The sequence below is a fragment of the Panthera tigris genome, assembly GCF_018350195.1.
Source record: "Panthera tigris isolate Pti1 chromosome D3 unlocalized genomic scaffold, P.tigris_Pti1_mat1.1 chrD3_random_Un_scaffold_51, whole genome shotgun sequence".
Taxonomy (NCBI): Eukaryota; Metazoa; Chordata; class Mammalia; order Carnivora; family Felidae; genus Panthera; species Panthera tigris.
Window position 1 is genome coordinate 165,857 of NW_024962167.1, and position 21,513 is coordinate 187,369.

Below are 21,513 nucleotides of genomic sequence, written 5' to 3' on the forward strand. Positions count from 1 at the left end.
GAGCCGTCAGCACAGAGCCCGACGCGGGGCTCGAAATCACGGACCGTGAAATCATGACCTGAGCCGAAGTCGGACGCCTAGCCGACCAAGCCACCCAGGCGCCCCAATTCACCTTCTTTTAGCAACACATACACTTTCCTGGTCACTGAATTCAGTTAAAGAACAAAAAGTGTTATCTCCCTGCCTAGTCAGGATGATGTCACTTAGATAATGAATTCAGCCTCACTATCCATTCTCCACTGGTGAATTTGCAAAGCTTCATAACCTATGGAAGTCTCAAAAAGAAATGGGGACATAGTGGGCACAGCAGTCGTAAATTCTTTATTATGAAAGGTTTTCTCTCTTTTTTTTATGGCAGGCTTAAGTTACCGTCAGAGTTCCTCACATATCCAATCCTCTGCTCTTATCCTTCTAATAGACTCCTATCTCGGAACCAAAGTAAAGTCATTCCAATGGCCCCTGCTTCCACCCCCCTCCCCTGACCTCAGCTCCTACAGCTCTCTCCCCTACTCACTCCATTCCTGCTAAGCAAGAATCCTGCAACCCCTCCTTGGTCTGAAAATGGAGATCCAATGCCAAATTAATAAATCACAGAGAGATACAATTCTCTTTGTACTGGACAAACTTATGCCCACATGACAGTAACTGAGCTTCGAAATGAGCAAATTATTTGTAAAAATATTTAAAATAAGTTATAAACAGCAGTGGGAAGATTACTCAAACATGGCTTTCCTGACACTCACCACAGTTGTCCCAAATTATGATTTAGTGAAAAGTAGATACCTTTAAAGAATTAGGAGGTTGTAGGAACACATGATTTGAGACTGAAAATTGAAATTTATGTGAATAAAAATAAAATCATACCAACTTAAAATGTATAAAAAGCTACCAAAGGAAAAGTACTACCAGAAAGAGCACCTACACTTCATTTCATCTGGGAAATCTGAAGTGACTGTCCAGTTAACTCAATTAATTGAATCTAAGTTTCAAAATACTCATTTTACCTTTCAGCATTTTCAGTTACCAGCTCACCACAGTAATAAAATGCGGTGGCAAAGATTACAATTATTATTGTAGGGGTGCCTGGGTGGCTTTCTCGATTAAGCAAGCAACTCTTGATTTCGGCTCAGGTCATGAATCTCACAGCTCCTGACTTTGAGAGTCCTGTGTCGGGCTCCACGCTGGCAGTGCAGAGCCTCCTTGGCATTCTCTCTCTCTGCCCCTCCCCAGCTCATGTTCTCTCTCCGACTCTCTCTCAAAAGAAACTTAAAAAAAATATTTTTATAGCAGTATAAGACTAGTAACAGTGTATAACTTAACCTCTTAAAGTTTCATAGGTGACATAGTATCTGTACTCAAATCAAAACACCTCTCAGGTCTAATTTTTATTTGCTGCATACGAGTTATGCTTTTTGTTGATTTATAGTCTTTTTTTTAATATTCAACTAGATTCACAAGTCAGCCATCATCAAATATTACCTGAGTTTTCTTTCTGGAAATCTGAAAAATTTTTATCTTTCTGGATACTTACTTTTAATTTTGCTTTCTCATTTTTATACTTATATATTCTTTCTTTTAAGTGTTTACATTCATCAATTAACTCTTTATTTCTTTCTCCCAGCATAAGACCTTGTTCTCCACGTTTAGCTTTAAGGTTTTTTTGGATATTCTGAAACGGGTCTTGGATATTAATCCCTAGCTTTTCTTTACTGTCAGCTTCGTTGTGAGCATCATCTAGTTGCTGTCTAAGCAACATATTTTCACTTTGTAGTTGAGATAACCTTTCCTCGAAGGATTCCTGCTTTGCAATGTAGTTATCCACTTTACTTTGTTCCTTCTGATACATGTGTTCAATTTCCATCTTCTGGCATTGTGTTTGGCTTAGGTCCCTTTGTACACATTCTAAAAGTAAAGTCTTTTCTCGGAGAGCATCTTTTATGTGACGGAGCTCAATTTCCAGGGCATTGAATTTACTTTCATCTTGAGAAAGTTGCCGAGAAAGAACTTCATTGTTATCTTGTAGTTTAGACACATCAAAATTCATCTTGTCCTGTAAGTGAAACCATTCATCTCTTGCTCTCTGGAAAGCAAGTTCTAGGTCTCTTCTTGATGTCTGACTCTGATCATGATCGTGTACAGCAGTAGCCAGTCTAGCACGGTATGATTCAACTTCTGCTTCCAGGCTCTCTTTGTTTTGTTTTTCATTCTCCAGTTTAGACTTTAGCATCGTAATCTCAGCAGTCAGAACATTAAGCTGTCCACTATATCGGAATATTGTTTTTGATAATGTTTCCTCATTCTGTTTTATGGTCTTTTGAAGGTTGTCATTCTTTTCCTTTACACTTTCAATGTCTTCACAATATTTCATTTCCTTTCTCTGGTTCTGATTTTTTATGGTGTCTCTTTCCAGTCTTAGCATGGCGATTTCATCCTGCAACATGTAGTTTTCATGCAACAGATCTTGTATTTTCTCACGACTATCAGAAAGCTAGGTAAAACAAAGGACATTTTCAGATCACATTCAATAAAATGACATTATCATGCTTTTCTTTGAAATTAAAGCATAATCTATGTTTAAACAATGAAAAGGTTACAGGAGGTGCCAGGGTGGCTCAGTTGGTTAAGTGTCTGACTCTTGATTTTGGCTCAGGGAATGATCTCACATTCTGTGGGTTCAAGCCCCACGTCAGGCTCTGTGCTGACAGTCAGGAGCCTGCTCAGGATTCTCGCTCTCCCTCTCCCTGCCCCTCCTCTGCTTGCGTTCTCTCTCTCTCTCTAATGAAAAAAGACTCATAGGAAGGAAGGAAGGAAGGAAGGAAGGAAGGAAGGAAGGAAGGAAGAAAGAAAGATTACAGTAAGTGAATATCCAACTGGAAAAAAATGAAGTTGGCTCCAAATCTCAAATTTTATACAAGCATAAGTTCCCAAAAGTTCAGAACTTTAACTGAAGATAATGAAGGCATAAAAGTAAAAAAGAATTCGTGACAAGTTTTCAGAATCTCAGAATTGGAAAAGCCTTTCTCTGATTTACAACAAACCAGAAGGCCTGAAATAAAAGATTAATAACTCTGACTACACTTAAAAATTGAGTTTACAGTAGATATCAAAAACACAGCTACCCCACAGTAAAATCGTTAGCTCTGCATCTACTTGGACAGATTACATTTCCTAAAATTCTTTTCTTCCTGAGAATATTTCATAGATATCTACTTTGCTAACATTTCTATAGTCAGTTATAAGAAGAGATCTATTGATAACTGACAAATCTAGGCAATGTATTATAATATAAACACTTCTCCATATATCAAAGAACTCATTTGGTTATCACAATTCTAGAATGGAGAGATTAAAACGGTGAGCTGCAGGACTCTCCCCAGGTCTTCTCACTCCACAACTAGTGCTCTTGCACCAACCACTGCTACTTCTCTAGTGTAAATACACAAATATGAAAGAAGTCTTGGATTTCAAACTGCTGACAGGAAATAAGGTGAAATTTATACATCTCTTAGAAAATCATGAAATTATTTACTGCTGCAATACCTTGTATTTCCTCTTCATGTTGAAAATAGTAATAAATATAAAAGAGGGGAGAGACACTCCACTATTTTATTAGGAATAAAATACCTATCAATAAATTGTCATCAAGTGTATACTGTAGCATACCATTGTTTTCAAAAGTTCCTTGTAATGAAAGAGGATGCTACTTGAAGCAAACTGTTACTTTTCTCAAAAGTAGGAGACTTGATACCGAAAATATGATCTGGGAACTGGCTATATTCATCCTCCTGTCCATTAGCGGAAGTGTTCAACTGATCTATTAATATATCAAGGCAGTGAAGTAACTGTTCAAAACCAAAACACATGTTGCTAGTAGCAATAGTTTTGAGATTAGGGAAAGCTCATCGATTCCTACAGAAAGTAATAAAAGCCTCTCCTTTGGGTGAGGACATTATGAATGTCACTAGTTGTTGCAGACAAATGCATTTAATCAAGAATATTATTTTATCCGATGAAACAAAAATGCCACCGTCCCCCATGCCCCTCCCCAAAAATATATGTGCTCTTAAAACCCTCTGTAGTTTCCATGATGTACAGTGTTGGGTTTTTAAAATTTATATATACATACATGGAGAAAAAGTAATAATAATTAAAAAATAGAATGTATACAAATACATACACACATGTACTTCAAAATGACTAAAGAAGATATTTCAGAATTCGTTTTCTTATGAGCCATTTCTAGCACCTTTTGCTTGTAAAAGTGATTGTTTAGCCTTCCATCTTGTAATACTCTGGCCACTGGAGAGAGTTGCCACTGTCACTGCGCTTTTCTACAACCTGGAGATACATTTCATCACGATTTTGGTCTCATACCGTTAAAAAAAAAGTCAAAAGCTGAAGAGGAAAGCTTTAAACAAATGTTCCAAGGAACATGATCCCATGTTTTAATTTATTTTAAACCTAAATAATATATATTGAATCAAAGGGATACCATAAAATATACGTATAATACACTATATAATATTGATGGAAATATACAATTTTTTATCAAAAACTAATTTACCTGATTCAAATTATCTTTTGCGGCCTTCAATTCCATGTTTAGTGTTCTAAGAGTGAGTTCAAATTCTTGTTTTGCTTCAACTTCTTCCTTATATTGGTCTTCTATTCTTCTTAACTTCTCCCTAATTTTTTCATACAACATATCAGCATTTCTTCTTTTTTCTTCCTCTTGTTTTAAAGTAAATCTGCAATTAAATGTGCTTATTTTAAAATTTGTTTTGATAGAAATAAAAATTTCCTCTTATGATCTGGTTCCACATATGTTGGCTTACTGTCCAAATGAAATTTCTATGTTCTCAAGTTTTTTTTTTTCCTTTCTAGGGCTCATGATTTAATTTGTCACTTCAATCTCTTCCAAAACATATATACCATTGGAAAGAAGCAAGGACAAAGCATTATGCAACTTAGTTACTTTTAGTCAGTAATAACTCTGGTAGATGTTGTAGGAAAGAAGTTTGAAATTATTCAAGAAAGTGAGAGTTGAAAATTACCCCTTTTCCCACAGGTATAATTATTCCTCCACAGGACAGATAATTCAGTTACTCATTAAAAAGAGAAGTTGCTGTTTATAAACAAGTTTATCAATTCACTGGAAATACAATTTCCACTTGACGAAACATTACAGGTACCTCCAAAAACGATGTGCAGTGTAAGAGAGCATCTGCAGATGTTGTTTACACAACATACCCATGCAGATTACTGTCATCCAAGTCTAGGCTAGCAAGTCTAATATCTGTTGCCCTATACATTTTGTTTCTTCTTCCCAACACTTGCAACTTACCTTGTTGATGATTACCTACTTTATGAATCACTTAAAAATCCCTTCTAGAACAACACAGGATACATATCAATTAAGTAAACAATAGAGAGTAATATGAGCTTTCAGCATACACTTTTGAATTAATTTTATCTACTTATGACAGAGATGTTGGAAAAACTTATCAGTAATCACTTTCCGTATTACTTTTTTTAAAAATGTTTATTCATTTTTGAGAGAGAAAGGGAGAGCCCATGCAAACACAGGAGGGGCAGAGAGAGAGAGAGAGAGAGGGAGACAGAAAATCCAAAGTGGGCTCTGCACTGACAGCAGAGAGCTCAATGCGGGGCTCGAACTCACGAACCCTGAGATCATGACCTCAGCCAAAGTCAGACGCTTGAATGACTGAGCCACCCAGGCACCCCCATTTTCCTTTGTTTAAATTTTTTCTTGAGGGAGAGATGACACAAGTGAACGAGGGCAGAGAGAGAGAAAGAGAGACAGAATCCCACGAGGGGCAGAGAGCGAAGGAGAGACAGAGAGAGAGAGAGAGAGAAGAGGGGCTCCCCCGAAGTGGGGCTCGTGCTCACCCCAAGCAGGGCTTGAGCCCACCCAAAGCTGGGCTCAAACTCACGAGATCATCACCTGAGCCGAAGCCAGATGCTTAACCAACTGAGCCACCCAGGCACCTCCACTTTACCTTTTAACCCCTGCATGTTAAGAATCTAATGGAATCAATTTTCGGGAATTTTACTGTCTTGAGAAAAATGACCATTTTATACTCTGTTGGTAGGTACAGAAATTAATATAAGGTTTCCTGAGAACAATTTAAAAATATGGATCAAAGACCTTTTTTAAAATTTTTATACTTTAACCAAATTATATTACATTGAAGAATTTATTCCAAGTAACCAGAAATGCAGAAACAGATTTATATAAAAGACATTCTTGACAGCACTAATTAAAATACAGAAAGATGAAAAACAAGCACAATTCAATCGGTTAAATAATGATGTTTCTTGGACTATGGTGGACTTTTCCATGGCCATTAAAATTGTGATTTGGAATAGACATTAAATTATTAGAAGTATTCACTGTTAAGAACGTGCTGTGTTATTTCCAAGAATCTCACACTTCACAACACTAAAGAAGGTTTCTTTCCTGGAAAATCCTATAAGGTTAAGTTTGCAGTTACAAAACTGCCCCTACACATCTGTCGTACAAAAGTAAAGAGTTCAAATATTTCTTTAAAACCGAGATGCTATACCTCAAACTGCATACTTCATGTTCCCATTCCACTTTTTGATGCTCTAACCGTGATATCACGTCTTTGGCTTCTCGTAGCTCGTTTTGTAGTGCACTAACCGTTTTTTCCATTTTTTTAATTTTTCCGGTAAGTAGTTTACAGTGATTTTTGTTACGTTTCTTTAATCTTTCATAGGAAACAAGTATATTTTGGATATTTAAGAAGCCAGCAGAATCTGCATCAGAGGAGAAACAGAAACAGAAATAAAATATATGAGTACTTCTTGCATATACAGGACGGTGCATCTTCAATTCACTCATCCACACATTGAATAAATATATACCTTCAATGGAAGACATTATAGTCAGCTCTACAGATACACTAGAGAAGACCCCTGGTTCTCGATTAGCTTAAAGTTTAGTGAAGGAGAAAGACAACTCAAATGATAAGTCTAAATTCAGATAGTTCCTATTAGAAAACAGAGTTTTGTGATCATAACTTGATCCAGATTGGGCCCAAGAAAGATAGATTTCCCTGAAGAAGAGGTAACTATACTGAGGAATGAAGGATGAGCAGGAGGCAATTAAGCAAAGGAGGAAGACAAGCACTCTCGACAGTCTAGAGCATGTGCCGAAGTTCCACTGTAACCTGCTTCTGGCCGACATGGAGTAACACGTACTGATTGATCTTCCTACCTGAAGCAGGCAAAACCAAAACAGACAAATTAGAATCTTAACATGATTTTCAAGACACAGAACTTCAGACAATGAAGGACAATGATCCCTGAAAACAAAACACGTTAGCCTAACACATGCCCAAGCTCACTGCCTTGAGAGAGTTTTCAGGCTACGACCCAGGAGACATAAATGATTTAAATAGACTCCACCAGACTCCTTGAGTCGAGGTGACGAAACTGAGAGTCTCGTGAATTCAAGGCACATAGAGATGACAGGTCAGCATCCAGGAGAGGAGAAAGCAGAACACAGAAAGAACCCTGGACATCTGCAGAGGGTCCCCTTTGGCTACTCAGCAGAGTAACAACCAATGCATACATGGAAGGAAGTCATCAAGGGAAAAAAATCTGAAAAGATAGAGGAAACACTGCCTGGTGCTCCCACAGCACTAGAGACAGTATCTATTCACATTAGCTAGGATAGAAAAACTCATAATTTGCTTTAGGCTGATCACCTCTTTGGATTCATCCAATAATTCGTAATAGCAACACTAAAGGATCCATCTGTTTGTAAGTAACCTAACTATATCTCCAAACAAAGCATGAAAAGATAACTAGAGGCATAGAAGCTACTGTTTTAAAAACCAAATAGCACTTACAGAGATGTGAATTATGTTAGACATGAACAATACGATGGACAGGAATAAACACATGTTAGACATCACAAAACAAAAGACTGAAGTTTAACATTGGAAACCTGGAAGAAAACTTCAAGGGGGAAATACACAATTGCCCAAAGAGGCAGGGGAAAGGGACAGGGAAAAAAATGGCCCAAATATTCCTAAACCTCATGAAAACGATAATCCCACCAACCCAGGAAGGATCTGTCTAGGAAAGAAGAAATGGAAGTCAACTCTTGTAATTTTCCTAAACTATATACGATGTGGTATAACATTAATGGAAGCTAGACTGTGTTGTTTAACCCACAGACTATAAAACCTAAACCAACCACCACAATAGCAAAACTGAAAAGTTCTAGCTAGGAAACCTAAATAAATAAGTGAATAAGTGAATAAATAAATAAATAAATAAATAAGAAATGGATAAAACTGAATCATAAGAATGACTCGATTAAAAGAAAGCGGAAAAAGAAGAGAACAGGAACAAGGAGCAGATAGGACAAATGCAAATGCATTCAAACAGCATGATGACAGATTCAAATCAAACAAATGCAAATCAAACAGCATGATGACAGATTCAAATCAACTATATCAATAACCACAGCAAATGAAAACGGTCTAAAAGCCTCAACTAAGACGCAGAGTGTCAGAATGGATAAAAAAGGAAGACTCAGCTATATGCTACCTATACAAAATGCACTTAAAATGTCAAGACGGAAATTTGTTCAAAAGGCAGAAATATGATATAGCACACTAACACTTGACCAAAGAAGGCTGAGCTAGAGTGGCTATATGAATACCAGACAAAACAGTTTCAAAACAAAAAATTATTACCAGCAATAAACAACAGGTCATTGTATAATCATAAAAGGGTCAATGAATAGCAATCTTAAATGTTCATGGCTCTGTTAATAGCTTCAAAGTACCTGGAGCAAAAATTGATAGAACTGAAAAGCGAAATAGGCCAATTCACAATTATAGTCTGATATTTCAATAGGCACAACATCAGCAAGGACACAGTAGACTTGACCACCACAATTCTTCCCAAGGATCCATGGAACACTTTCCAAAAGAGACTATACTCTGGGTCATAAAATAAATCTTAATAAAAGGAAGAAGAGGCCTGAAGTCATAAAAGTGTGTCCCCTGACCACAAAGCAATCAAATCAGAAATCAAGAACAAAAATATCTCTGGAAAATACTCAACTATTTGCGAACTACACAACACATCGAAATATCCCCTGGGTCAAAGAAGTAATGAAAAGAGAACAAAATTAGAAAGGATTCTGAACTGAATGAGAATGAAACCACAGTAGAATTTGTAGAGTCCTGCTTTAGTAGCACTCACATGAAGACTGATGGCACTGAATGTATACATTAAAAAAGAAGAGGGAAGTGCGATGCTCCTTGCTGCCTTTGTGGCTCCTCCGCTGCTTCCCAGGCGCCCCTCCCCACCCTGCCCCTGTGGCAGCTGGAGAGCTAGAACTTTGTTCACCTGCCCACAGAGCTGGCTTTCAGCCTGGTGGGGGCGGGGTGCGCCACCTGCCCGGAATTGAAGGTGGGGGAGTAGCTGCAGGAGGCGACCACCCTACCCTGAGGTGGGCAGGGGACGGACCCCCCCGCCCCCCACTCCACCAGGCCCCGCCACCCCCCCACCACTCCCCACCCCCACCACCCCGCCAGCGCCAACGCCCGCCCCCGCCACCCTCCCCGCTTCTGCTGGAGCCCAGGCGGCGACAGTGGCAGAGGCATGGGCCCTTCTGGAAGGGAGAGCCCAATGTCTGTGCACCTGTCTCCCCTCCCTTCCTCTCCACCCCTGCCATGGGTTTTGTGTTCTAGCTCCCATCTTTTTCTGATTACCTACATCATCACCCTTCTTCCAGCCGGCCTCGTTTCCCAGCTTCTTGCCACAGTTTCTCTCACTTAAGCCTCAGTTACTCAGGCTCTTTTTACCCTAGTCCTGCCAGAGACTTCGCACAACCAGCAGCACTTAATAGTCTCTTTCATGGGATGTCCCCGTCCTTCCCCTCTCCCCACATCCTATTCGGGGCTGATGGCAGCCAGGAACCCTTCCTATTGCGTTTACCGGCAGTTTCCACCTGGCCCTGAGGCTTGGCGCAGATCAAGTCCACCACGCCCACGCCCACGCCGCGAAGGACCCCTAGGAGAACCACTTGTCCCATGGTGGTATTGGACAAGATGTTCTCTGTTTTCCTGGGGTTGTTTATTTTAGTCTGAATACTTGTTACTCTCCACCGCTATACTTTACAAAGGTATGTTCTGGTTGCATGACAAGGAGTTAGAAATGAGCCAGAGACCATTTGCAGGCAAGGAGAAGACTTCGACATTTAGGATTAAAGGAAGAAAGGAGAAACAGAATGTTAAGAAGGTTAGATTTCTCAAAGTATTTTGATATCTTTTGTGATCTGAGGAAGTGCAGATTACTGACCCTACACAGATTGACACTTTGGGAGAAAATTTCATGATGCTTGATTCGCTCTTGGAGTAACGTAAACACAAGTTCTCAAACCTGCATATTCTCTCAGCTGGAACCAGCTGTATATCTGAATGTTCACTTCCATCAGAACTTGTATAAGAGAAAGAATGGGAGTCTGGTTCAACAAAAATGACTACGTCCGGGACCTGAAAAGGGTCATTCTGGTTCCTAATAGTGTATATGGACATTTTAGTGGGCACAGATTGGGATTTTTACAGTTTACTTGGAGTATCCAGCACTGCAAGCAGTAGAGAAATAAGACAAGCTTTCATGAAATTGGCATTGAAGCTACATCCTGATTAAAAAAAGAAAAAAAAAACCACAAATAACCGGGGGCGCCTGGGTGGCTCAATCAGAGCGTCCACCTCCTGCTCACTCGGGTCATGATCTCACAGGTCGTGGGTTGGAGCCCCGCGTCCTGCTCTGTGCTGATGCCTTGGAGCCAGGGGCCTGCTTTGGATTCTGTGTCTCCGTCTCTCTCTGCCCCAACCCACTTGCATTCCGTCTCTGCCTCTCTCAAAAGTAAATAAACATTAAAAAAATAATAAATAAATAAATAAATCAACCAAACAAACAAATGAATAACCCTAAAGTACGGAGTGATTTTTCAAAAATAAATAGAGCATATGAGGTACTCAAAGATGAAGATCTGTGGGAAAAGTATGACAAATATGGAGAAAAGGGACTTACAGATAATCCAGAAAATGGCCCGTATGAAAGCTGGGATTATGGTTGTTATGACTTTGGTATTTATGACGATGATCCTGAAAGCAGAACATTGGATAGAAGAGAAGTGGAGGCTGCTGTTAATTCTGGAGAACTGTGGTTTGTGAACTTTTACTCCCCAGGATGTTCACACTGCCATGAATTAGCTCCCACATGGAGAGACTGTGCTACAGAAGTAGATGGATTACTTCGAATTGGTGCTGTTAACTGTGGTGATGATAGACTGCTTTGCCGAATGAAAGGAGTCAACGGATCTCCCAGCCTCTTCCCTTTCAGGTCTGGAATGGCCACAGTGAAATATCACGGTGACAGATCAAAGGAAAGTTTGGTGAGTTTAGCCATGCAGCGTGTTAGAAGCACAGTGACGGAATTATGGACAGGAAATTTTGTTCACTCCATAGAAACTGCTTTTGCTGCTGGCATTGGTCGGCTGATCATTTTTTGTTGCAAAGGAGGAGATTGTTTAACTTCATAGACACGACTCAGGCTCAGGGGCATGTTGGATAGTGTTGTTAATGTAGGACGGATGGACTGTGCCACCCAGGACAAACTGTGTAAAAGTTTGGTATTATGACAAGTATTACTGCCTATTTTCCTCCTGGCGCCACATTAAATAACAGAGAGAAAAGCAGCGTTTTGTTCCTTAATTCATTGGATGCTAGAGAAATATATTTGGAAATCGTGCATCGTCTTCCAGATTTTGAACTGCTTTCGGCAAATACACTAACGGGTCGATTGGCTCGTCATTGGTGGCTCTTATTGTTTAGTTTTGGAAAACATGAAAATTCAAGTGATCCTGAGTTGAAGAAACTCAAAACTCTACTCCAAAGTGAACATATTCAAGTTGGCAAGGCTGACTGTGCCTCTGCACCAGACATCTGTAGTAATCTCTCTGTATTTCAGCCATGTCTAGCAGTATTTAAAGGACAAGGAAGCAAAGAATATGAAATTCATCACGGAAAGAAGATTCTATATGATATACTGGCCTTTGCCAAAGAAAGTGGTAATTCTCATGTTGCCACGCCTGGACCTCAAATTTTTCCTGCCGATGACAAGGAACCGTGGCTTGTTGATTTGTTTGTGCCATGTTGTCCACCATGTCGAGCTTTATTGCCAGAGTTACAAAAAGCCTCAAAGCATCTGTGTGGTCAGCTTACGTTTGGTACACTAGATTGTACGGTTCACGAGGGACCCTGTAACACATAAAGCATTCAGGCGGATCCAACAACAGTGGTATTGAACCAATCCAAGGTTCATGAATATGAAAGACATCACTCTGCTGAACAACAGATCTTGGAATTCATAGAGGATCTTAGGACTCCTTCAGTGATCTCCCTGACGCCCACCACTTCCAATGAACTAGTTAAACAAAGAAAACATGATGAAGTCTGGATGGTTGACTTCTACTCCCCATGGTGTCATCCATGTCAAGGCCTAATGCCACAATGGAAAAGAATGGCCCGGACACTAACTGGACAGTTACTGTGGGCAGTATAGACTGCCAACAGTATCGTTCTTTTTGTGCCCAAGAAAATGTTCAGGGATACCCTGAGATAAGATTTTTCCCCCCAAACCAAATAAAGCTTTTAAGTATCACAGTTACAATGGTTAGAAGAGAGACTTGGCGTCTAGGATTTCTACCTCAAGCATCCACAGATCTAATGCCTCAGAATTTCGATGAAAAAGTTATGCAAGGGAAAAATCACCGGGGGATTGAATTCTATGCTCCTTGGTGTGGACCTTGCCAAAATTTTGCTCCCGAGTTTGAGCTCTTGGCTAGGATGATGAAAGGAAAAGTGAAAGCTAGAAAAGTTGACTGTCAGGCTTACGCTCAAACATGCCAGAAAGCTGGCATCAGAGCCTATCCGACTGTTAAATGTTATCCCTACGCAAAAGCAAAGAGAAACATTTGGGGAGAGCAAATAGATGCCAGAGATGCAAAAGCGATCGCTGCCTTAATATATGAAAAACTGAAAAATCTCCACACTCATGGAAAGAGAGATAAGGATGAACTTTAATGATGTGAAGATGAAGAAAAAAGAGAAAAGGAATTCTAACACATGACATCAGAGGATCAACTTTGTAGGATGTTGCTACATTCTGGGTCGGAATAAAGGAACATTATCTCAGAAGTGGAATCGCACCATCTGAATTCTGTACAACATTGGTATAAATGAAGGGTCTGCAAGCTTTTTCTGTGAAAGGCCAAACTGTAAATATTTTAGGCTTTGTAGACCATGTACATTTGTCACATAGTCCTTTGTTTTTGCTTTGTTTACAACCCTTTAAAAAGTCTGAAAACTTTTCTTGGCTCAGGGCCATACACAAACAGGCCAAGCCACATTCATTCCATGGGCCATAGATTGCTAAGCCCTGGAAATGATACTAAAACTGCCTGGCTCAAACAGGAGCCTGCTCTGTCATGTACATATACGTCTAGGGTCTATTCCTTAAAGTTTTGTGGCTGGCCTGAAAGGAAATAACTTGGTATTTAGTTACCTGTCTTAAAAATTGTGTGAAATGGCCACCATGTGGCCAGCAGATACCTGATTTTCATGCTGTATTTTAGTGAAGAGATTTTCTTCTTCTTTCTTTCTAAAGGTTGAAGAACTGAATTTAATTTTTCACAATTGAGAAAAATTTTGGTAACATAACTCCAATAGATTTCTACAGCATCTGCAAGAAGAAGGAGAAGAAAGAAGAAGAAGAAGAAGAAGAAGAAGAAGAAGAAGAAGAATGGGAGGGGGACGAAGAAGGAGGGGAGGGAGGAAGAAGGAGAGGAAGAAGAGGAAGAAGAAGAAGAGGATGAGGAAGAAGAGAGGTCTGTTGGTTCCACCTTTAGAAACTAGAAAAAGAAAACAAATTAAAGCCAACCAAGCAGACAAAAGGAACTAATAAAACTCAAAGACAAAATCACATGAAAGAAAGCAGAAAAATGATAGAGAATAACCGATGAAACTAAATGCTTTCAGGAGGTGAAAAAAGGGATAAATTTCTACCAAGACTGATCCTGAAATGAAGAGAAACAAAGGAAATATTAACAATATATGAGAAATTAGTAATGTACCATTACTAGAGATTCACAGATACTAAAAAAATAACAAAGTAATATTATGAACTTTATATAATTAATTCGACAACTCAGATGCAGTGGGTAAATCCCGTGGAAGACAGAAATTAGCAAAGCTCAATCAAGAATAAGGGGTACCTGGCTGGCTCAGTTGGTAGAGCATGTGACTCTTGATCTCTGGATTGTGAGTTCAAGCCCCATGTTGGGTATAAAGATTGCTTAAAAATAAAATAAAGTAAAATGAAATGAAATGAAATGAAATAAAAAATAGAATAAAGGAAAAAAAAGAATAGATTAGCTAACTAACTCTATAACTATAAAAGAAACTAAAGTCTTAGTTAAAGATCTTTCCACACAAAACAATTCCAGGGCCACGTGGCTACTCTGGTAAATTCAACCAACATTTTAGGAACAGATGTCATCTATTCTACACAAAGTCTCCCCCAAAAATGGAGGGGAGAAATATTTCTCCCCTCATTCTATAATGCTAGCATTACCTGAAACCAAAACTAGACAAAGATACTATAAGAAAGAAAATTCTGTCATAAACATGGGAGTAAAATTTCTGAAGAAACCATCCACAAATCAAATCTAACACTACATTAAAGAGGGGGTGAGTCAGCATGACAGAGAAGTAGGGGGACGTGAAATTACCGCATCCCTCAAACACAGCAGTGAGGCAAGAAGATGTGGAAATATAGGAATCCGGGCTACAGAGTGACATAAACATCTCCAGGGGCCCAGGGGGACAACTTGCCAGGTCATGGAGATTTTTAATCTATATTTTCTGCACCTCTTCTGTATCTCCTTCTTCTTTACTTTTCTCTCTCTTTCTCTCTCTCTCTCTCTCTCTCTCTCTCTCTCTCTCTCTGTGTGTGTGTGTTTGTGTGTCTCTCTCTTCCCTCCTTGGATTAAGTTGTATAGTTTCTCTGATTCTCTGCCTGGTCAATTTTTTGTCTTCTTCTCTTTTCCCTTGCCCCTGTCATTTCTCCCTTTGTATGGGATAAGACATCTTCCATCACCACCGCCCCCCCCCTCTTTAAATTCTTTTCCAAGGTTACATTATGAAGAAATCTAAGCACACCTAGTGGAATGGCCAACCCACCAATAGGAGTAGGGAAATAAAGCAACCAGAGTCACAACAACAGAGAGTATGAAACACACTCCAAAAATACCTGTTGAAGGGCCAGGCCCTGGACAGTGTATGACCCCTTTTTAAAATAGTAGTGCTTTCAGGTGCAGGACACATGACAAGTAGGAAAACACATAAAGTACTGAACACTGATGAAATGGAAGAATTCTCATCAAAAGAAACTCCAGGAAGAAATGACAGCTAGAGAACTGCTCAAAACAGATATAGACAATAAATATATTGGTTCAAGAATTTAGAATAATAGTTGTAAGATTAACAGCTGAGTTTACAAAAAAGCATAGAAGACAGCAGAGAATCTATTGCTGCAGGGATCAAGGAACTAAGAAATAGTCACAACAATTAAGAAATATTGGAAATAAGATGCAAAATAAACTAGATGCAGTAATGGCAAGGATGGAGGAAACAGAGGGGAGAATAAGTGACATAGAGGATGAAATTATGGAAAATGATGAAGCCAAGAAAAAGGGTGATAAGAAAATATTAGACCATGAGGGGAGTATTAGAAAACTAAGTGATTCAATGAAATGTAATAATATCCATATCATCAAAGTTCCAGCATAAGAGAGAGAGAAAAGGGCAGAAGGTTTACTTGAACAAACTATAGGTGACAACTTCCTTAATCTGGAGAAGGAAGCAGACATCCAAATCCAGCAGGCACAGACAACTCCCTTCAGATTCAACAGGAATAGGTCTTCTCCACAGCATATCATAGTGAAACTGGCAAGTTACAAAGAGAAAGAGAGAATTCTGAAAGCAGCAAGGGACAAACGGGCCTTAACATACAAGGGTAGACACATATGGGTAGTAGCAGACCTGTCCACTGAAACTTGGCAGGCCAGGAGGGGATGGTAGGAGAAAGTCCATGTGCTGAATAGGAAAATATGCAGCTAAGAATCCTTTCTCCAGCAAGGCTGTCATTCAGAATAGGAGAGATGAGCTTTCCCAGAAAAACACTAAAAGGGCTCATGACCACTAAACCAGCCCTGCAGGAGATCCGCAGGAAGACTACGTGAATGGAATGTTGCCAAGTCTACAAAGGACCAGAAACATCACCACAAGCATGAAACCTACAGACAACACAATGACACTAAATCCATATCTTTAAATAATCACTCTGAATGTGAATGGACTAAATGCCCCTATCAAAACACACAGGGTATCAGAATGGATTAAAACAACAACAACAACAACAGCAACAAAATCCATCTATATGCTGTCTACAAGAGACTTATTTTATTTTATTTTATTTATTTTTTTTAATTTTTTAAAAATGTTTATTTTTGAGACAGAGAGAGACAGAGCATGAACGGGCGAGGGGCAGAGAGAGAGGGAGACACAGAACCGGAAACAGGCTCCAGGCTCTGAGCCATCAGCCCAGAGCCCGACGCGGGGCTCGAACTCACGGACCGCGAGATCGTGACCTGAGCTGAAGTCGGACGCTTAACCGACTGAGCCACCCAGGCGCCCCAAGAGACTTATTTTAGACATGAGGACACCATTAGATTGAAGGTTAGGGAATGGAGTACCATGTATTATGCTACTGGAAGTCAAAAGAAAGCTGGAGTAGCCATACTTAGATGAGACAAATGAGATTTCAAACTACAGACTCTAACAAGAGATGAAGAAGGGCAATATGTCATAGTTGAGGGATCTATCCATCAAGAAGAGCTAACAATTGTAAATGTTGGTGGCCCCAACTTGAGACCCCACAAATATATAAATCGATTAATCACAAACATAAGCAATCTTATTGATAATCATATGGAAATTGTAGGTGACTTTAATACTCCCTTACAACAATGGACAGATCATCTAGGCAGAAAATCAAGAAAGAAACAAAGGCTTTGAAGGATACACTGGACCAGATGGATTTGACAGATCTATTCAGAATTTTTCATCCAACAGCAGCAGAATACACATTCTTCTCGAGTACACGTGGAACATTCTACAAAACAGGTCACACAGCGGGTCACAAAACAGCCCTCAATAAATATAAAAGAACTGAGATCATACCATGCATATTTTCAGATCACAACACTATGAAACTTGAAATCAAACAAAAGAAAAAGTTTGGAAAGCCTCTGAACGCATGGAGGTTAAAGAACATCCTATTGGAGAAAGAATGGGTCGACCAGACGATGAAAAGAGAAATTTAAAAAATATGGAGGCAAATGAAAATGAAAACATGACAGTCCAAACCCTTTGGGATGCAGCAAAGGCATCCCTAAAAGGAAAACACATTGCAATCCAGGCATTTCTCAAGAAATAAGAACAATCCAAAATACAAAATCGAACCTCACACCTAAAGAAACTAGAAGAAGAAGAGCAAAGAAACCCTACAGCCATTAGAAGAAATAATAAAGATTAGAGCAGAAATAAACACTATAGAATCCAAAAAAAACCCCCAAAAAACAAAACACAAAACACAAAAGGGTAGAACAGATCAGTGAATCTAAGAGCTGCTTTTTTTTTAACGAAGAAATAAACTTGATAACCCCCTAGCCAGCTTTCTCAGAAAGAAAAGAGAATCCAAAGAGATGAAATCATGAATGAAAGAGGAGAGATCACAATCAACACCACAGAAATTCAATTATTAGAGAATACTACGAAAATTTATATGCCAACAAACTGGACAACCTGGAAGAAATGGACAAATACCTAGACAACCACACACTACCCAAACTCAAATGGGAAGAAATAGAAAATTTGAACAGACCCATAACCAGCAAAGAAATCCAATCAGTTATCAAAAATCTCCCAATAAATAGGAGTCCTGGGCCAGAAGTCTTCCCAGGGGAATTCTACAAGACATTGAAAGCAGAGTTAATACCTATACTTTTCAATCTGTTGAACAAAGAAATGGAAGAAAAGCTTCCGGACTCACTCTGTGAAACTAGCATTCCCTTGATTCCCCAACAGATAGAGACCCCACTAAAAAGGAGAATGACAGGCCAATGTTCCTGATGAACATGGATGCCAAAATTCTTAACAAGACACTAGCAAATCCAATTCGGCAGTGCATGAAAGAACTCTTCACCATGATCAAGTGGGATTCATTCCTGGGCTACAGGGCTGGTTCAATATTCGCAAATCAATCAAAATGATACATCACATTAATAGAAGAAAGGATACGATCATCCATATGATCCTGTCAATAAATGCAGAAAAAAACATTTGACAAACTACGGCATCCTTTGTTAAGAAAAACCTTCAAGAAAGTTGGGATAGAAGGAACATACCTTAACATCATAAAAGCCATATATGAGAAGCTCGCTGCTAATAGCATCCTCAATGGGGAGAAACAGAGAACTTCCTGCCCCACCCCCACCGGAGATAAGGAACATGAAAGGGATGTCCACTCTCACCAGTGTTGTTTACCATAGTGTTGGAAGTCCTAGCCTCAGCAATCCCAACAAAATGAAATAAAACTCATCCAAATTGGCAAAGAAGAAGTTAAACTTTCACTTTTCGCAGATGACATGATACTCTACATGGAAAACCTGAAAGACTCCACCAAAAAGCTGCTCGAACTGATACATGAATTCAGCAAAGTCACAGGATACAAAAATCAACACACAGAAATTGATTGCACTTCTATATACCAATAATGAAGCCACAGAAAGAGAAATCAAGAAACTGAGCTCATTTACAATTACACCAAGAACCATAAAATACCTAGGAATCAACCTAACCAAAGATATAAGAGATTTGTATCCTGAAAACTATAGAAAAATATCAAAGAAATTGAAGAAGACACAAAGAAATGGAAAAACATTCCATGCTCATGGACTAGAAGAAGAAATATTATGAAAATGTCGATACGACCCAAAGCAATCTACACATTCCATGCAATCCCAATCAACACTGCACTGGCACTCTTCTCAGAGCTAGAACAAACAATCCTAAAATTTGTATGGAACCACAAAAGATCCCAGATAGCCAAAGTAATGTTGAAAAAGAAAACCAAAGCTGGAGGCGTCACAATTGCAGACTTTAGCCTCTACTACAAAGCTGCAATCATCAAGAGAGTATACTATCGGCACAAAAAGAGACACAAAGGCGAATGGAACCGAATAGAGAATCCAGAAATGGACCCACAAATGTATGGCCAACTAAACCTTGGCAAAGCAGGAAAGAGTATCCAATGGAAAAAAGATAGGTTCTTTAGCAAATGGTGCTGGGAGAGCTGGACAGCACCATGCGGAAGAATGAAACTGGACCAGTTTCTTACGCCATACATAAACTCATAATGGATGAAAGACCTCAATGTGAGAGAGGAAACCATCAAAACCCTAGAGGAGAACACAGGCCACAACCTCTTTGACCTTGGCCACAGCAACTTCTACTCAACACATCTCTGAAGGCAAGGGACATAAAAGCAAAATTGGACTATTGGGACCTCATCGAGGTAAAAAGCTTCTGCACTGCAAAGGAAACAATCCACAAAATTAAAAGGCACCAATGGGACGGGAGAAGATATTTGCAAATGACATAAAGGATTAGTATCCATACTCTATAAAGAATTTACCAAACTCAACACCTGAAAAACAAATAATCCAGGGAAAGAATGGGCAGAAGACATGAATAGACACTTTTCCAAAGAAGACATCCAGATGGCCAACAGGCACATGAAAGGATGTTCAACGTCGCTCATCATCAGGGAAATACAAATCAAAACCACATTGAGATACCACCTCACACCGGTCAGAGTCGATAAAATTAACAGCTCAGGAAACAACAGATGTTGGTGAGGATGTGCAGAAATGGGAACTCTCTTGTACTGTCGATGGGAATGCACAGTTGGTGCAGCTGCTCTGGAAAACAGTGTGGAGGTTCCTCAAAAAAATAAAAATAGAATTACCCTACAACCCAGGAATTGCACTACTAGGCATTTATCCAAGGGATACGGGAGTGCTGATTCAAAGGGGCACATGTACCCCAACGTGTATAGCAGCACTATCAACAATTGCCATATTATGGAAAGAGCCCAAATGTCCATCCACTGATGAATGGGTAAAGAAGACATGGTTCATATATACGATGGATATTACTTGGCAGTGAGAAAGAATGAAATCGTGCCATTTGCAACAACATGGATGGAATTGGAGGGTAGTATGTGAAGTGAAATAAGGCAGTCAGAGAAAAACAGATACCATGTTTTCACTCATATGTGGATTTTGAGAAACGTAACAGAAGAACATGGGGGAACAGAAGAGGGAAAAATCATTTCAGACAGGGAGGCAAACCATGAGAAACACTTAAATGCAGAGAACAAACTGAAGGTTCATGGAGGGTTGGGTAAAGGGGAGAATGGGTGATGAGCATTGAGGAGGGCACTTGTTGGGATGAGCACTGGGTGTTGTATGTAAGTAATGAATCATGGGAATATACTCCCAAAGCCAAGAGCACAATGTATACACTGTATGTTAGCTAACTTGACAATAAATTATATTTAATTAATTAATTAATTAAACTATAGCCATGTGTGTGTGTGTGGGGGGGGGGTGGAATCTAACAATACACTAAGGGAAAATTTGTTATGACCAAATGGTTTTTATCCAAGAAATGCAGAGTTGGTTTAAGATTCAAAAACCAATTAGTGTTATTCACCATATTAACAAACTTTTAAAAAAGGAAAATTATATGATCATCTCCGTAGGTTAAATAAGTCCCTTGTCAAAATTCAACATCGCATTCCAGATAAAAACTTTCAGCAGTCCTGGAATACAAGGGAACTTCAATATGATTTAAAACAAAACAAAACAACTCATGATAACTCTACAGCTAACGTTACATGTAATGGTAAAAAACTGAATGCATTTAGAAGATCAGGAAGAAGACAAGTAGGACATTCACTGAATGACTTCTTCTCTTCAGCACTATACTAGCAGTTCTAGCCAACGCAATCAAACAAGAGGAAGCAACAAAGGACATCCAAATAGAAAATGAAGTGAAACTGTCTCTATAGCAATGCCATGGTCACAAAATAGAAGTTGGCAAACTCCCACCTGTGGGCCACGTTACTTGTTTTGGTAAATTAAATTTTATCACAATACAGCCATGTCCATTAATGTATGCAGTATCTATTGACTAACCTTATAGTACAATGGCAAAGCTGTTTAGTTGCGACAGAGAATGTATTAGCTAC

General features: G+C 39.3%; 1 protein-coding gene and 1 pseudogene across 5 annotated transcripts in view; one reads left to right on the forward strand and one right to left on the reverse strand.

Moving 5' to 3' along the window:
- Positions 1-21,513, reverse strand: part of LOC102959166 (ankyrin repeat domain-containing protein 62-like) — a 114,548-nt gene that overhangs the window by 33,259 nt on the left and 59,776 nt on the right. For all 5 annotated transcript variants that reach the window (XM_042977118.1, XM_042977117.1, XM_042977119.1 and 2 more), the window contains 3 exons: positions 6,588-6,801; positions 4,565-4,748; positions 1,532-2,488 (listed from right to left, as the gene is read on the reverse strand). In XM_042977118.1, coding sequence (XP_042833052.1) covers positions 1,532-2,488; positions 4,565-4,748; positions 6,588-6,801 — 1,355 coding nt within the window. The remainder of the gene's footprint in view (positions 1-1,531; positions 2,489-4,564; positions 4,749-6,587; positions 6,802-21,513) is intronic.
- On the forward strand, positions 10,474-13,160 carry LOC122236228 (annotated as a pseudogene).